The following is an 18,035-nucleotide window of genomic DNA, read 5'->3' on the forward strand; positions in this document are numbered from 1 at the left end:
GTGGGGCCTCAAAACCCATTGCAGGGTCGCAGTTTTCCGTCGCACGGTCCACGAGCAGGTCTAAAAATGTTTCACCATGATCCATTCCAGTTGGGTTTGACTGTGTCGCACATTGTGTAGCAACCTGAGACCAAATTAACCAACACTATTTGCTCGCTTGAACCAAATTACTCAATAACGGTGTATAGATTAAGATAAAATAACAAGAGGGTGCATACATGGCCCGAATGCCTCAAGTTGGCATGCAGAATTAGACCGAATGAACCTGAACTGGCAGCAGACTTGCACTAAATGGCTCGATAAAGGCAACAGACTGAGATGAAAGGACTCCAGAGTGCATACTTAGATCAAGTGTCTGGAATTTTCTGCCCCGTGTTGCATTGTGTTCAAATCGAAGCGTGAGCAGAGGAAGCTTGTTGTCACACTGTCATCTTGTCTTCCTTTGGGTTTTTTTTCCTTTATTTTTGGTTTTCCATTATTTAGTTTTTGGCCCTGAGCTGCTGTTTGGTCTGATAGCTGCCCTGCGTCTGATCCCAGCTTTATGCAACACACCCGCACGGCTTTGCCCTGCTTCTTTTCCCGGCTTGCCTCAGGCTAATGTATTGTTATTCTGTCTTCTCTTCCTCCCCCTCGCCTTTCCCCTCATTAGCATCCTCGCAAGATTTTTATTTATTTTTTTGCTTTCTTCCGACACCTTCCTCCCCGTTTTAAAGGTGCCTTCTTCTGCCAAATCAAAACAACCACAACAGTCTATTAGATGTACAGTACACTGGACCCAGGGACCGTGGAACTGTGGAACCGTCCCATGTCCACTTCAAATGGAGAAGTGATTGAACAATGAGTTCAAGGGAGTCGCCATCCTTCAACTTTATGTAAATTTCTACGCTAAAAAAAACTAAATAATGAGATCTACAGTACAGTCAAAATCTCTTTGTATTTCCTGCCATCTTCAATTAATAGGAAAATATCATGTTAGAAATGTAGAGTTATGGGATTAACTGATCGTGTCCGTGTACACTCCCTACTCATTTTCATCTCCGTCTACCATTGTCATTTCAGTTGTCTCAGCATGGGACAATACACCATTATAGAATGTGCGTTTTTGGTACTGCAGTTCACTGTACATTGTTCACCCACTCACAGTTCTACAGTTGTCTTCAAAGTGCTTCTCACGGATCTGCTGAAATGGAAAACCACTTGCATGAGCGGAGGATCTGAGATGAAGATTTGAGGAGCCTTTCATTGGTTAACCCATTCAGGAGCGCATAACCGCGTTTGTACCACTAGAGCCGGAAGCGCTGTTGGGTTAAGTCTATAGCCAGTACAGTTTCACTTAGTCGAGCTTCGCATCGAAATTTCAGTCACCCGTTCCCTGTATGAACTCCATGTCAGGTTATTGCAGTCTACCACTTGAATATTGGCTTTTTCCCCTAATATGTGCTTTAACACCGATAATATTTTGATTTTATATTTACTAATAAAGTGGCCAGGGAGTACATACAGACCTGAAGTGCATGTAAGTGTTCACATTTGTGACAAGCACGCAAATGTCTGAGAAGATGAGAGGAGACATTAGTCTTGGTACTTTATGTTCTTGGAATGTCCTAAAACCTTTTCCGTGTACCATATGCGTCCACTTAGGCGCTGCGTGTATGCCTCCCGTCTTCAGCTCTTAGGTGTTATTGCATAGTCCATTTAGGGCTCCTCCTTTGCCAGCCAAAAATGTAATGCTTATACACTATCTCCAGCTATATATAAACATATGATGTATGTATGTACCATAGTGAGAGGGGCCACAATTCCACACGCTGCCTTTAACAAACTAGTCACATCTATCTGGCCTTGTGCCTCTATTCATTAAGCCTGAGTGCCTCTCTATGTGTATGTGTGTGTGTGCGTGTTTATGGGTGTGTACGCATGTGTGTGTGCGCTTGCCTGCCTTTTATCGCACTGATCTGAATCTTCTCTGTAGAAGATGTACAATATGTGATATGTACAATGCGTGTTCGTGTTCCATGTATCTATAGGCCTGGCTTTATCTCTGATTATAATAGGACTAGGAGTTCAGATTTGAAGTATGAACTCCCTAGTACTTTTACGCAGTCTACCACCATAATTTAATCTGTTTTTGGTCCAAGTCACGTACAGGACCGGGTTTGTTTGGGCAACGTATGCATCTAAACATGAGTGATTTGGTTCATGTATACACTTCCTAGTCACATCATCTTAGAATAGGATTTCTGTGGGCATACAAAAAAAATAACAAAACAGAAACCAACGTTAAACAGTCTTTAGCCCAACTGGATTTGAGAAAACAACTGTTGTGATTTTAGCCATCTCTTAGTCACTATTTCATGTCATTTCCATTCCATAACTCTTAAATGGGTCGTACAATGGACTATTCTGGTGGGGATAATGAGGAAGTGTCAATGTTGTAATGAAGGTGTCTGGGTGGGAAAGTGCACCCGAGTGCAGGCGGCTGCCGAAATGTTCTCTCATTTTAATTGACAATCGGCAGCTTGTGCAGTCGGAATACTGAAGAGGCCGTCTTAGAAGACCAAGACGGCAGAGAGAGACCGCCGAGATGGGTCAAAGTTGAAATGGAAATAGACGGCATGCAGATTTCTCGAGTGTGTGCGCCAACTTAGGGTCACGCCTCCGACAATCTACGAGCTTAATAGACTTCCTCTTACGCTCCAGCAATCTGCCAGTCTTATTATTGATTTATTGCGTGAATATTTGACTCTGCAGTTCAAAGGCAGCCGACTCATTCACGTCTGTCGTGGCATCATCTGCGTAAGATACAGCAGCACTAATATTGGTGATCTCAGTTGTACTCCCTCCAGGCTTTCTGCTTATTTGCGGGAACATATGCTCAACGGCAACTCCATTAGGTACGCTAGAAAAAAAAGGTGTTAAAACTTAAAATGTTAATTTTTTTCTTGTGAAGTACTGTATAGCAATACCTCTCAAATGTCCCTGACCTTGTACGAGTCAGGATGACAAATATGCATATCACTAGCGTTGGACGGAATCCTCACTTTTCCGGAGATGCCCAAAACTGCTGAAAACATTTTTGTTCAAGCATTAACATTACATGTTCAAAAATAACAAGTCAATTTAAACATTTTGATTGGTCAAACATAAAAATGGGCTTCCGACTATGCTAAGTGTACCGTGTATCGCCTACAAAATGGGAATGCATCATAGGCGGACCGGTCCATCACATCGGCGGAATGCCCAGCTGTGTATGTGTGTGTGTGTGTGTATGTGTGTGTGTGTGTGTGTGTGTGTGTGTGTGTGTGTGTGTGTGTGTATATATATATATATATATATATATATATATATATATATATATATATATATATATATATATATATATATATATGAATCATCTTTGATTGCCGAGGATCAAGCATCGGTTCAGGATGGGCACGATCCGCAGAATGGTTGGTGAAAAAAACTGTGCGCGTTCACGTAAGTTGCATGTACAAGAGTGTTTTGCAAACATACTCAACGAACACACCACGTCCACAAAGGCTAACTTCAGAATAAAGCTTACCAAATAATACATTGAGTCATTAATGCCAATGCAATAGCCTTAGTGAACTTTTACTTTGAAGTTGGCCCACGGGGTAGCGTAACGGCTAACTTGACTTCCGTGATCGACGTATCAGCAGTTTTAACGCTTGCTACCAGCACCAACAAAACGCTGTCTCGAAATCATATTCAGTCGCTAATTTAGGACACAAACAAACAGCTGGTTAAATACGCTGTCATTGTATGATATGACAAAAGTGTCCGGCGTTAGTGGCTAGCAACTGTTATCTTTAGCTAATAGTTCAACAGCTGTTCCTTGGTTTACTTCTTTTTTTTTTTTTAACTTCTTTTTCTATATTGTGGCACTAGATTAATTTGTAATGTGCTGTCCATGTTTTCAGAAAGGTACCTTAAATTGCACTTCAATTCTTTTTTTATTCTGAAAACAAAAATAACTGAAGATTTTATGATGGTAACTGTTTCTGCTTCCAATTCAGATTATTGGATTTCCTACAAGAGAAGTAGTTAATGAAACGTCGCGAAACTAATTGTTTGAATTTTTCTAGTGTATAAATGTGACCTGTTAAAAATTTCACTTTAATGAATGTATTCTTTTTCATGTATATGATAAGGGTTTCAGTTTTTTTTTCTTGAAAACACCATGAAAAACATTGGGAGTTGTAAGATGTCATTTATGGAACGCCTTTGGTCTTTTTGTGGTTGGTTATTCTTTTTTAATTTACCACTTAAAAGACAACATGAATCAAATTCAATATATCACATGAAGCGCTGCCAAAAAAAAAAAAAAAGCTTTGCTGTTTCAATTCAAGAATACATGAATGAAAAGAAGAAAAGGGAAGAAAATCACATCCCCTAAAGGAAGATTTAAAAATGTTTTCAACAACTGGGCTCGTGTTTAATCCTGTTCCTCATGGGACTCCTCACGTCTTCACAGCCGAGCTTCAAATCATAAAAAAACAATAACCCAGAGACCATTTTATTATTTCTGATTGATCAGCAAACAATGGGTTGTTTTAATTAGAAAAAGGATGTTTTTTGTAGTTACCCTCATTAGCTTCTCGATGAACCATGTAAAAATAAAAACCTCACTTCAAATCAAATGAGGGCCATCATTCTTACTTTGTTGTAATACCACCTTTTACCACTCAGGGAATGCTAAACCATTTCAAGTCTGGTGACATCCCCTCTCTCCTATTTAATCTTGGCAAAATTATTCTAAAATACTCAATTTTCTTTTTATTTAATCATAAATGGAGGTTAAAAAAGGGCATTTCGGATGTTTTATTTTCAAGTTGACCCCTTAGGATTTTGAGGGGGGTGCCCAACTAAGAAATCAGCATTTTTTTAACTTTGCCGTTTGAGATGTGGTAGCATCTGGAAGCATCACAGTCATGAGAGAAACCATTACCCAACATTTTAAGCCTTGCACCCCTCTCTCGCACACTACAGGGAAAAAAAGTCATTTATCATGTCATGTTTTGTCACATTACACCTGATGATTAAACTAAGACATTGCATTAAAGTTTCACTATTTGAAAACACAGGTGCACCGCCTCTCCCCTACAAACATGATCAAAATGTGAGTGAAAAAAATAAAAAATGCTCAGTTTTCCTTCATCAATTGTGAAACACATAGTTGGTGAAAAAAAAAAAAGACACATTAGCATGGGAGCGGAATAGAAGTGGTGCTCCAAATCTGTTTTAAATCAGATAATCCCAAACACAGTAGCAATCTATTGGGTGTACAATGCACAGGGTGCACTAATTCTCAATCTGAGGGGTGCACAGTTGCAATCTAGCAAGTGCACAATCTAGACGGTGAACCCATTCTGCCTGATGGTGAAAGGAGGTGCATGGCTTAAACATAATTTGTGAAATTTTATTTTCACTGTGCCGACAGAGTGGGTGTGCGCCATCTCTGTCTCAGTTTTGAAAGGGGAGTGCAAGGATTTCGAAACTCGCGGTGCGCAAGTTGATTCGTTTCATAAAAAGACATTTAGATGGAAAGGGGGTACATCAACTTGGATGTTTAAGAGGTTGTGAGTAGGACAACGCAAATGTTCAGTTGAAATGTGCGGACAATCACATTCCAGCGGGTTCATGAGATTAAATCTGTAATAGTGCTTTGGTATAGTAATTGGGGAGAAAGGGGGTAGGACGGCACCGAGAGCGCTGGTATGCATGTCAAAGATGCACATCAGCATACAAAAAGTGACGCCTCACCGCACACGAGAGAGAAAGACGACGGAGTGGGAAAACGTCTTTTTCTCGACTTAATTGCATTGCAGCTTTGCAGAGTACAAATGTGTGTGTGTCAGTTTATATTAGAGCGCGCGTGCGTGTGCGTGCATCCATGCGTTAATATCAGGCAATATGTACGATGCATCTTCTTTCTTCTCACACTTCTCTGTGGCTGCAAATTGGAGTCAGCTCTCGCCACCTCCTTCCCTTCTACTTGTCTGTTTGTGTGCGTCACCCTCACACACGCGCACTCACACGTAACCTGGAATCAGCTATTGTGACAAACACCTCAAGGCGCACTCTCCCACGGTGGCCATCATCCATCTTACACACACACATACACCTGCGCACCCACACGCGCGCATACGCATACGCACACAAATCACAGGTTATGGTCTGGTGCTATGAACAAACCCAAAATCATACATGTTGTGGCTGTAATATTTCCCATCCCTAGTCTGGTAAACACACACAGACCGATGTATATTGCACAAGCACGCATGCACATGCACCCATGATTTCAATTCCCTGCTCTCCTCTGAAACAACAAGCAAATGAACACATGACAGTGATAGCACCTGGCCCGGCCTGTGAAGATAAGGAGGATGTAATAAGCACTGTTCACACTTCAAGCCCACACACACTCACACAGCGCTGACACACACACACTCACGACATAAACAGAGCAGCCAGGGTATGAGATGAATACAAAGCACACACACAGAGAGTCATTCAAAGCCGAGTGGGATGCAGATGAGTCGCCCACACCAGACACATGATGGGGCCGGGGATGACGGAGCCCAAAGCGCGGTCCCCATCGGACCGTTGTCCCTTGTGGCCGTCGCTCAGCAACCACAAAGTAACTAACATTAACACATTTTACGACGCCATGGAGGTGAGGCGGCTCATTTTTGTCAAGAGTGTCAAGTTTAACACTGCAGACACCCTGGCCGTGTCCCTTTGTGTCGAAAGCAATTGTCACAGTCCGATCAGTATTCCAACGACGTGCTGCTGACGCGACACTTATTTGATTATGTAGGTGTGTGAAGCCGCAAAAGTCGATGTCACACATTCACTGCGATGCGAATACTAACAAACTATGACTACAGATACTACAAGTACTACAGCTGCAAGTACTAACAATAGTAATAATAATAATGATGATGAAAAGGTATTGTACTGGTTTTAATTGTTTTCATCATTTTGTGGCCTAGTGGTTTGGTGAGTTGAGTGGAAACCATTTTATTTGAAGTCTATATGTTCCTTGAAATTCACTGACAACCAGTTGATTGGTTGTCTACATCTGCCTTGTCATTGGCTGCCAACCAGTCTACTGTTTCTGTATAGGTGTCCTCAAATTCACTGGCAATCAGTTCGTTGTATGTCTACATCTGCCCCGCCATTGGCTGCTGACCAGTCTACTGTTTGTTTTTATGTAACTTGTCATTAACTGGTAACCAGCAGAGTTGTATTTGGGTATCTTTCATTATAGTTATTTATTTTTTAAATTCAGTTAGTTTTCACTAGTTTTTAGAGCAAATTTGTTTTGTTTTTTTAAATGCTTCCCATAAGTTGAGTTTTTATTAGTTTTTTTTTTTTAATATATGCCGTATTTTTGAGTGCAAAATAAATAAAAAAACGGTCACTGGGTAATAACTACAATCCTCAAACGACTGTTTGCAAAAACAAAGGCCATTTTCGCTATAATTATAGTTAGTTTTAGTCAATTTTGTACTCATAAGATGTAGTTTTGGTTAGTTTTCATTCTTTAAAATCATTTTCGTTTTTATTTTTTGTTGATTGTTTTTTTTAATTATAGTTATTTTGTTAGTTTTTGTTAGCCATATTGACCTCGGTAACTCGATAAATTTCTGTCTGTAGGTCCCTTATGTTGACTGGAGACCAGCTTATATGTTCCTATGTGTTCCCAGTCCAAGACGTCTTGCCCAAAGTCAGCTGGGATAGCCCGCAGCTCCCTCGCCACCTTAATAAAGACGAGCACTCTAGAAATTGGATGAATGGTGGTATTTGTGTGTGATTTTCCACTGGTGACCTCCATATGTTTTTGCTTGCCGTCCAGGTTTGATCCGTCTCCGCTCCAGCCCTCCACCTCACCTCCAGGGAGTGGAGTACGTCCTCAACGTGACGGCGATGGATGACAACGCCTCGGGCGGCCCTCAGGCCCTGTCCTCCACGGCCCAGGTGGTGGTCGGCGTGGACGACGTCAACAACAACAAGCCCGTCTTTGAGAAGGTGGCATACCGGCAACCAGGCGCCCTCAAATTATTTTCTGTTGCATTTAAGCTAACACATAGTAGCTAATATTGAATTGGGGTGAAGATAATCAAGAGGTCCTTGGAAAAATGTCTTCCCTGTGCGTTCGTCACATGTGTGGTAAAGAACCCCTTTGGCTTGTGAAACCTGATTTCTCGCTCACTTTTCCACCTCTTCATCACCGTGACGACGGCAGCAGTGTGATCTTCTTCCATCCCACATAAGTCCTCTTTTCCCACTCACGCTCATTGTCTTTGTACCTCATCTGTTTATCAGCCTCCCTGGAGGAGTGATTAGTCGGTCGGACCCTCGTCTCGCTCTTTAATTCAAAGCTTTGACCAACGTGGGAGACGTCCCACTCGAGCACTAAGCAAACGCAACAATGTGCAAAACGCCAAACTTTAATGTGCCTTCTTTTGCAGTTTTTGCTGTTACTCATTCACTGCCATCAGTTTTCAGAGTAGAATTACACCTAATGACCGGCATTTTAATGTATTTTGACTGCTCTTTCAAGCCCCACGGAGTAAGTAGTGTGCTCAGTGACAAGAGAAAAACAATTGAAGACAATAGAAAAAAAAGTGGATAAGATCCAGTACATATTACGGGTCTAAGGGCATATTAGCATTACTCAGAAACACCCCGAATAAAATCTATTTTCCAGTGTGGAATGGCCAGATGAGGTCTGGGTGGACAGAATCTTTCAAACTTGTCCTCCAGCTCGACCGATTGGTTAAAAAGTCACTACCGTACCACTCTCTGATCACATGCTCGCTAGTGAGGTGCGAGGTGAGCACTTGAACTCAGTCAGCACCGCAGCCCGACACTCAGCGAGTTCCCTCTCTCCCTCCAAAGCACACTGGAGAGGCAAAACTAACCAGCCGTATCCCGGAGGTCAGGAACTGAACTGGGAAATTTACCGAGAAAATCAGTAGTGCAGTCAGCCTTATTATAGCCGCACCAAAGAGATGATGTAAAGTGCAAAGGAGAGCAATGCTGCAAGACAAGCGCTATTGCTTGTTTATTGAATCTACAGTCATTTTATATATTGTGTAATACGATCATTTAAACTTGCGAAAGCCCAGCTCAACTTACCTAACAATCTTTCTAGGATGAAACGGTTGCTTTACCAAATGGATAACTGTGATAGACTTTACCAGATTTTCTGTGAACGACCCCTGGAAACGATCCTGAAGTGGTCTATTCAGACCAAAATGTTTGACTTCTTGTGTGTTTTCAAGCGTGGCTTTTTGAAACTTTATGGGTTGTCTTAATACATTACAATATACTACAATACAATAAATCTTCATTTATAGAGTGCTTTCCAAACAGCTGAAGCTGTAACAAATTTCATGTTGCTAAGGAAGATTGGCCTTTGGAGCTGAATTTTCAACTAAATCCGTGGGTTCTCCAGAGTTATTTTTTATGGGCGGAGGAATCAAACTTTGCTTTTTTGCTTTGGCCACAAGCCGTGACAAAAATTAACATGCTTTGCAATCGAGTGTTGCTCATCTGCATAGTATAATTGGTTCAAACTTGGTAGCAGTCAGATGTAATCTGGAAGACCAGTATGTCTTTGAATTGGAAACAACAGCAAACAATTATTCTTAAAAGGCTTAAAAGTCAAAATAGCAGACTTCCTGTGTGTTTCTGGGCAATAATTCTACAGACATTTTTGTGAATGTACTCATGAATGATTAGTATAACAAATGTAATGTTGCTAAGTTGAACTGGCTTCAGGGGCTAAATGTGATCGCTTTATAAGAGGCAAAAATGACCCGAAAATATCACATTTAAACCAAAAATGGCAGATTCCTGTGCCGTTACAGGCATGGACGTAGCACTTTTTGGGCGGGGTCTTTCTATGATAGACATTCCTGATCAAGTCAATGCATGCTTTCATGAGGCTGCTGAATTTCGTTTGGAGACCATTATCACATAAAAATACACATTAAAGCTAACCATTGACAATGAATCACAATATGATGAGAATATACAATCCAACGCAAACCCACACAGGCCTTCTTTCCTCTTTCCACCAGGGATGCCATAATCACAATATCCGATTAATAGTCGCAGAATTCTGCACTTCCACCTCAATGGAGCCGTTAAATAGCGCCGTGAAATTGCTGTGGAACTTCTCATAAATCAAGCCCACGTGCACACACACATACACGCACACCCCCACAAACACACACACACACACACACACACGCGTTGTGGCTGTTGCAGATACATGACAATTAGCGGTGAAAATAGAATCAAGTACTTTTCTAAGCGAGCTTCATTAATTCACACAATTTGGCCTGGAAAAGCAGGAACAGCTTGTGGGGGCGCAAACGCGCAAACATCTTGGCGGAGAGAAATGGTACCTTATGTATAATAGATTCATTTTGAAAGTCTCACTCGCAGCCGTGTGCTGCAAATGCAGTTACGCTGTGGCCCACTGCTGTGAGGAATCTGTTGGGGGGAATCAAGAACTACAAATTAAAGTTGCGTACAGCTATGTCAGCCTCGAGTACTGCGTGAGTACAGAGTTTTAAGGAAATAGGAGCGGCACTAGAGCGGATTTCCTGCATGCAAATGTTTTCTGTCAGTAGGGTGGCACCTATTAGTCTGTTCAGGATGCAACCTATAAAACTTTGTGTTAAGATCACGGATGGACAACTGGCAGCATACGGGCTGCATGTGTCAGCCTTGCTGGAACTTTTTGTTCGCTGAACATTGACGCTTGTTCGATGAGGGCTTACCTCACTCCCTGGCGGCTCTCTGTCTGACAACGCATGCGACAGCTTGGGAGGCAACCCCGCGACTTGAAGATCAATGCAGGCTGGACGCAGAGTAAGGAGCTTGTTGTGCTAACACCTTTTGTTTTAACGACCTGAAGCTAGTTGTTGCTATTAGCCGTCCCATTATCCTACCTTTAGCCGGGGAGGGAAGAGGGGGCCGTAAAGCTCCAATCTGCCTGCTGCTGCTGAAAGCCATCGTCTCTCTCGCCTGAGGGTTGACATGAGGTTAGCGTTGCTAAATGTCCGAAGTATAACTAGTCGGAGTTCGTGTGCGCATTCATGCTCTTGTCCGCTTCAGCTTGTGAAAGTGGAGGAGCAATCGCCACGGTATTTTTGATTTTGTGGAGGTGATCATAATGAGATCACGTTTTACGTCAATAAATCCAAACTATTGTGCAGAACACTTTTATACTTCTACAGGTTGAAGTGGACAAGAGTAGTAATGTGCATTTGCATTTTGATGGCGATCGGCCACCGTTTTAGACAACAGAACTGACAAAGCGACCAATATTACCACGCTTGGCTCCCTCCCGTGATGTGGACAGCTGAGACCGAAAACATAACATAAGCCACGCCCCAAAAAGGGGCGGGGAAATTTGTCAATCTTTAATGTTGGCTTGGAATTCAACAGTTTTGTGCTGTCCGTGGATGGTAATTTTTATGCAAGAGGGTCCTTTGCGTTGGGAAAAAAAATCACAATATGTGGTTATGTCGTTGTTTGCTTCAAACTCAAACCAACTTTGTTGTTGGGTTAGGATAATGGATCTTTAATAATGCATTGAGAAATGTATTATGGAAAATAAAATACATTGAGGAATTTTGCGCATACGCCCGTACATTACTTTGTCCATACTTCAAATGGCAGTTTTGTCAAATATCTTGTTAGATAGTGCACATTGGCTCGTGCCCCGCCCCTCCCCCGCACTGTCAACCCCCCCCGCCCTCCAGTCCCACTGATAGAAAAATTGCGGCTGCCTCCATCATTTAAGTTGGCCATCCCTGCTTCAACCCAACATGGTCAGGCAAGGCTTCTTGAGAAATTGGTAATAAGGTGGCTTCAAACCAAGATGGTTGACTTCCTGTGTCTTTTCATACATTGCTTCTTGAGCCTTTTTGGTCTGTCTACTCATGAAGCTTCACAAGGAGTGGCCTCAGGCCACTTCTGCCCTACCACCCACTACCACCCCCTCACTGCTTCTCCGCACCACATAAGTGAATGCCACTTTTCCCTGTAAAAGACTTTACACATATGTATGAACTGTGCTTGTGCAATGAATAAAACATAACCTCTTCTGCACTCTGACATAGTTTGCCCTCTTCCTCTTTCTTTCGACCCCCCTTCAGTGCCAACAGTACCGGGAGAAGACAACGGTAATGGAGAACCAGCCGGCCGGGACGTTTGTGCTGCAGGTTGATGCCGTGGATGCCGATGAGGGTTCCAACGGCAAGGTCACATACGGCTTCATGCACAAAGACTCCACCGTGCCCGCCTTCAGCATCCACCCTGACACAGGTGCATGCACACGTTACACATCTCAATTGACCAGCAAGTGTTATTTGCTATGTGTCTGTTTTTTACTGTGTGCATTAAATCACCAGAAATTTTCAAGACCTACCCGCAAGAGGTCAAAATCCATGGCATACGGGGACCTTATGAAAACAGTTTTTAACATCCATCCAACCATTATCTATACCGCTTCTCCTCACAAGGGTTGTGGGCTTGCTGGAGCCTATCCCAGCAGTCTTCGGGCAGTAGGCGGGTGACACCTTGAATTGGTTGCCAGCCAATCGCAGGGCACACAGAGACAAACATCCGCACTCACAATCACACCTAGGGGCAATTTAGAGCGTCCAATCAACTTACCATGCATGTTTTTGGAATGTGGGAGGAAACCGGAGTTCCCGGAGAAAACCCACGCAGGCACGGGGAGAACACGCAAACTCCACACAGGGAGGCCGGAGCCGGGATCGAACCCACAACCTCTGAACTGTGAGGCGGACATGCTAACCAGTCGACCACCGTGCCGCCCTAGTTTTTAACATAGTTTTGAATATTAACATTTTGCATAATGTGACAGTGGTTCAAGCATTTTGGTTCATGTACTTTTATTTTATGATGATTAAAAAAAAGTTGTTTTTTTTAAAACTGAAATTGCATGTAAACGTATCAGAAGTGGGTGTTTGAGCCAGTGGGGTGCATAAATGATCATGAAGGTACCACCGCTGCCACAATTTGAGCCAGGAAAAACCTTATATGTGTGATGAAATTTTTACAGCTTGGACCATCAGTCAAGGTTTCCATCACAAGAGTAGGATGCAATCAAAACTGATTTCCTTGTTTCATTGCTGCGTCCAAGCACACCTTCATTCGCTTTCGTGGTGTCAAAGGTTTCCGTTGTGCCAGGATGCGGCAAATGACGGCCGTCTCTTCTTGTCATCATTTGTCTTTAGGGACGATTGTCACTGCCCGGAAATTTGACCGCGAACGCCAGCGGGAGTACGCGGTGACAGTAACGGCCACCGACCAGGCCAATGACCCACTGATTGGCATCTGCCAGCTCAATATTCTCATCGTGGACCAGAATGACAACAGCCCCAAGTTTGAGAACATCCGCTACGAGTGTGAGTGGAAATTGAAATTGACTTGGAGGGGGCGGGGGGGACAATCCTATGACCTTCAAATGTCCTCACATCTTCAATTCTCAAGGTCAATTTGGCCCCAATAATTCAAACCATCATAAAGTGATTCTAATTGAAAATGTTGGCCCGTTTGCGTCACACACATTTTACTCAAGGTGAAACCTCATAAATGTTGTGACCAGTATGCCTGATAAAACTATTGATGAGCCAATTAGGTTTCATCATACAAATGTGAAATTTCACTATTTTTTTAGATATTTTCATTGGTCTGTCTGTGTCAGCCATCAACAAATGGATGAACTAAAATACTACATTTAAAGATAAGTGATTTTCATTAGACTGGTGAAACAAGGAAAATTGATAAGAATGATATTAAACATTCGAAAATTGGGGATGCCTGTTTGTCAATGGATACAATAATAAAAACAATTGGGATGCAAATAAAAATACTTGCAAAACTTGAACATTCTTGCTTGTCGTCATGAAAAAAAAATGATAAAAGTTTAAAACTCACTTAAATTAAATTTTAGCATGAAAATGTGAAAAATCATTCATTTGGATTAAAATGGTTTTGTCAGATGAAATTAAATACAAAAAAGAGGTATGCTATGCTATGCTATGCTGTGTTATGTTGTGTTGTGTTAAGTTAAAAACCCCAGATTATTTCTTTGTAGACTTCCTTCGGGAAGACACGATGATTGGGACGAGTTTTTTGCGAGTGGCGGCCCACGACGACGACTTTGGAACCAATGCCGCCATCACATACTCTATGTCTAGCGAGCAGCCGGAGTACCTCAGGGTAAACCCGCTGACCGGCTGGGTGTATGTCAACCAGCCCATCTCGCAGGTATGCACTCGGAACACTAGCTGGACACAACATTAGGTACACGTCCTGCATGCACTATAAGAGCTAAAGCAGAATTCTCTGTGAATCTTTGTGAGAATTTAGACAACTTGGGAACCAAGATATTAAGATATAAACTGTACCAGAATTGATGCCAGCCAATGAAAAGCACATCAAAATTCAATGAGTGTTTTAATGAGAAAGTCAAAGAGGGTTGCTTGCGAAGTTTGAAATTTCATTCTCCAGTTTTTTTCTTGATTCCTTAACTGGGTGTGTGTATATATGTATATGTATATATATACACATATATATATATATATATATATATATATATATATATATATATATATATATATATATATATATGTGTATATATATATATATATATATATAAACTTTTGTTTTTGATAAAAAGAAACAATTTAAAATGAAATATTTGGAGATACAGTTTATGCTTTTAATCAGACAACTCTTTTTCACAAACCTATGAGAGAAAGATTTGTAATCAATTTACTTTCTCAGTTACAGTACATAGATATCGGATGGATCGATGGTTTTCTTTCTGTATATGAAATTGCTGTATCATGATAGAATCGTAATTGTAAAGGTATCACAATCATATTGTATATTGAGTAGTCTAAAAATATATTTTCTCAGGCTGAAAAAGCATTGCGTCCCGAGTGCATTTGTTCCCGTGGGAAGTTATTCTTTTATCACCGTGGCCATCTTGCCAACGTGCAATTTCTTGGATTGCCACCGCTTGTTCTGAGGGATTGCGCTTCGCGTTAATCGTGCGCAGCCTGAGGAAATATCGACGTCTCATTTCACCAAAGAAAGGACTTCGGTGATGACACAATCAGACGTTTCCCCGCCGCCTTTTCTTCCGCCAGACGTCTGCGCAATCATGGAGAAAGCGTTGGTTGCTCCTCCAGGCATGGAAATGTGACGAGCAGCATCCAGCATTAGCGCTTAGCATGCCTCTTGTGTGATTTGATTGAGATGAAGACATTGCAGGGTTTCGCTTGAGGGCTTTAAAAGTGGCAGCATTAGCTTGATTAGCTTAGTGCGTCAAATCGAAGAGCAGATAACAATCCAACGAACATCATGGATTCATGTTGCACTATAAATGAAAAAAAAAAACTATTAAGATATCTGAATTGGAAAAAAAAATGTACATGCATCAATTGGTGGAACAAGTTGGTTTATTTTCCTGATCAAAAAACAAAATTACAAAAAAATATATATTTAAGGGACTGAAAAATTCACATCTGGTGATGCATGTTTAGCATTGGCAATAATTTGAAAAAAAAAACATAGCTCAGAAAAACTGAATTTTGTACTATAGTATCAACCAGTGAAGAAAAAGGAATCTATATAAATTTGTAGGAGCATGTTTTTCACTGCAGTTGTTTTGTTGTTTAAACAATTTGAAGGTGACTCAGACAAAATTTGTGCAAAAATTAATCCTCACTAAAATAGAATTTTATGACTAGTAAAAAAAATATAAATGTTTTTGTCGAATTGAAAAGTAAAATACTGCATTTGAAAATTCATGCTTTTAAACTGCGGCGATAATTTGTGATCAAAAAGAAAAAATGTATAATTTGTGATCAAAAAGAAAAATGTTTGGAGCAAAATTTGGAGATAGATCCTTGGCTTTGAAGACAGAAAAAAATGTGATTTTACGATAAAACTCTGAAGGACTCACAAATTTAACAATACTTTTTTGTTTTCGTTGGGCACAATTAACTAGCCCAAAATCGTTTATTTGGATGAAAATACAATGCTACATTTTTATATTTGGTAGAGGATGAAATGATTAGTGAAAAAAATATTTTTGTTGGGTTAAAATAAAAGCAAGATTGTGATTTTAGTCGCATGGATCTTTTCATTGGACAGCAGGCAACTGTAATACTCAATTTGGATGATTTGTGAAAAGATGTTTTGAACGATCTAATGAAATAAAACAACTTTTAGGAATGCCTGCTTGATGTTGGAGATAGATGCTTAACATGAATAAATTTAGATGATAACGGTAAAAAAAAAAAAAAAGCATATGAAAATAAAATACTGAGCTTGTAAATGCTTGCTTTTAAGAGTGTTTTTTTTCCTCTATAAAACATTACCAATGCAAAGACCTAGGATGTTCAACTAGCGTGTAAATACAAAAGTGCACCAAATGGACTTTTTTGCCTTTTTTTTATCTGCCATTTGCAATGAGTAGCGAGCCCTCACCTTTTACTAACTCAGTGGCATTTTATACCATTTGAACACACAATTCAACTTTTCCAATATTTGTTAAATTCATAAACTTGCTGTGGCTTCAGCGGACCTACATCACCCGGGAGATTGTGGCCACGGACGGAGGGAACAGGAACAGCTCTGTGGAACTGGCCGTCACCATCACAAATGTGAAAAACCAGCCGCCACAGTGGGAAAAGGAAAGCTATGCCGTGGTCATACCTGAGAACACCGTACGGGACACACCCATCGTGGTAAGTTCAACGCACTCATCACATTAAAACCCCACAAAAATGCCTAGTGTAAAAAGAAGTTCGATCAAATCAATTTTTGATGTTGTTAACCATACACAGATCCCCAAAGAGTCATTTTACAGCATTTGGACTGATCTTTCAATACCCACAGATTATTGTTCTGTGACAAATTAAGCAGTGAACATTGCAAAATAAAGAACAGTCTCTCATAGAATTTTCTCTTGGAATAGAAAAATAAAACTTGCTCTCTAGATTTCGGCGGCTTCTCATTATTAAACATTTTGGTTTGAAACGTACGTCCAAATTCATCTTCTTAATATATTAACGCTTCAGAACTCTGCACGGATATGTTTTGATTTGTCATGGCTCAAGGAGTCGCACAGTCACGTCTGTGTGTTCAAACTTTGAACACAGGTAAACCGAAGTCAACAGTGGCATGTAGCGACGCCATGACGGACAGTTCCTCATACACATGTTCCGACAGCAGCCTAAGCATAACAAAATAGACAACACATTTATACGGTGAGGTCTCCCCCCCACCGCCCCCCTGTCAATAAAATAATGACCATTTAAACCGCAGTCTTCCCGATTACATAATGGCGTTTTCTCAAATCGTGACTATACAGTATTGCAAATGCAATTAATCGTTCAGCAAAATTAATTGGTGGTCCAATTTGGAAATGTTAAACATAACACATTAGAAACAGGGTGACTACTGTAATGAACTTAGTTAAATGGATATCCGTTCTCCATTTTCTGAATGATACATTCATCTACTGAGTGCCATATGCATAATTTGGCATTTGTATTAAAATGAATGAACTAGGTCATGAATAATTTGAGTAAAGAATAAATAATAGACACCACTTACTCAGAACAACACAAAATTGGGTGGACATGTCTCTCAGAGCAAGAAACACAAAGAAGTCTGAAAGCCCCACAGGCATAACTGAACCATTTTGGTTCAAGCAGCCATTTTGGTGTGGCTTTCAGGCCTTTGGCAAACTACTACTCGAGCTATTTGAGCAATAATGAGTCCCAATCAGAAATGGGTATCTAAGACAGTTTTATTCTCACTATGCCATATGGAATTTTGCCATTTTTGGTTTGAAACCACTATTTGGGCAAATTCCAGGGCTCGCACTTTGACAAACTTCTGCTGGGGAATTCGCTAAATAAGCTCCAAATGGAAAC

The 18,035-nt window shown here is 41.0% G+C and overlaps 1 protein-coding gene across 1 annotated transcript in view; it reads left to right on the forward strand.

Annotated features, from left to right (window-relative positions):
• The window catches only part of LOC147149863 (neural-cadherin), a 256,943-nt gene that overhangs the window by 112,552 nt on the left and 126,356 nt on the right, over nt 1–18,035 (forward strand). Inside the window, exons 12-16 of the mRNA XM_086025213.1 lie at nt 7,883–8,055; nt 12,207–12,375; nt 13,314–13,484; nt 14,177–14,349; nt 16,674–16,841. Of these exons, the coding sequence (XP_085881339.1) occupies nt 7,883–8,055; nt 12,207–12,375; nt 13,314–13,484; nt 14,177–14,349; nt 16,674–16,841 (854 nt within the window). The remainder of the gene's footprint in view (nt 1–7,882; nt 8,056–12,206; nt 12,376–13,313; nt 13,485–14,176; nt 14,350–16,673; nt 16,842–18,035) is intronic.

The sequence above is a fragment of the Filicampus tigris genome, chromosome 3 (assembly GCF_054856515.1).
Source record: "Filicampus tigris isolate MCC_2025a chromosome 3, RoL_Ftig_1.0, whole genome shotgun sequence".
In the NCBI taxonomy this organism is placed as follows: domain Eukaryota; kingdom Metazoa; phylum Chordata; class Actinopteri; order Syngnathiformes; family Syngnathidae; genus Filicampus; species Filicampus tigris.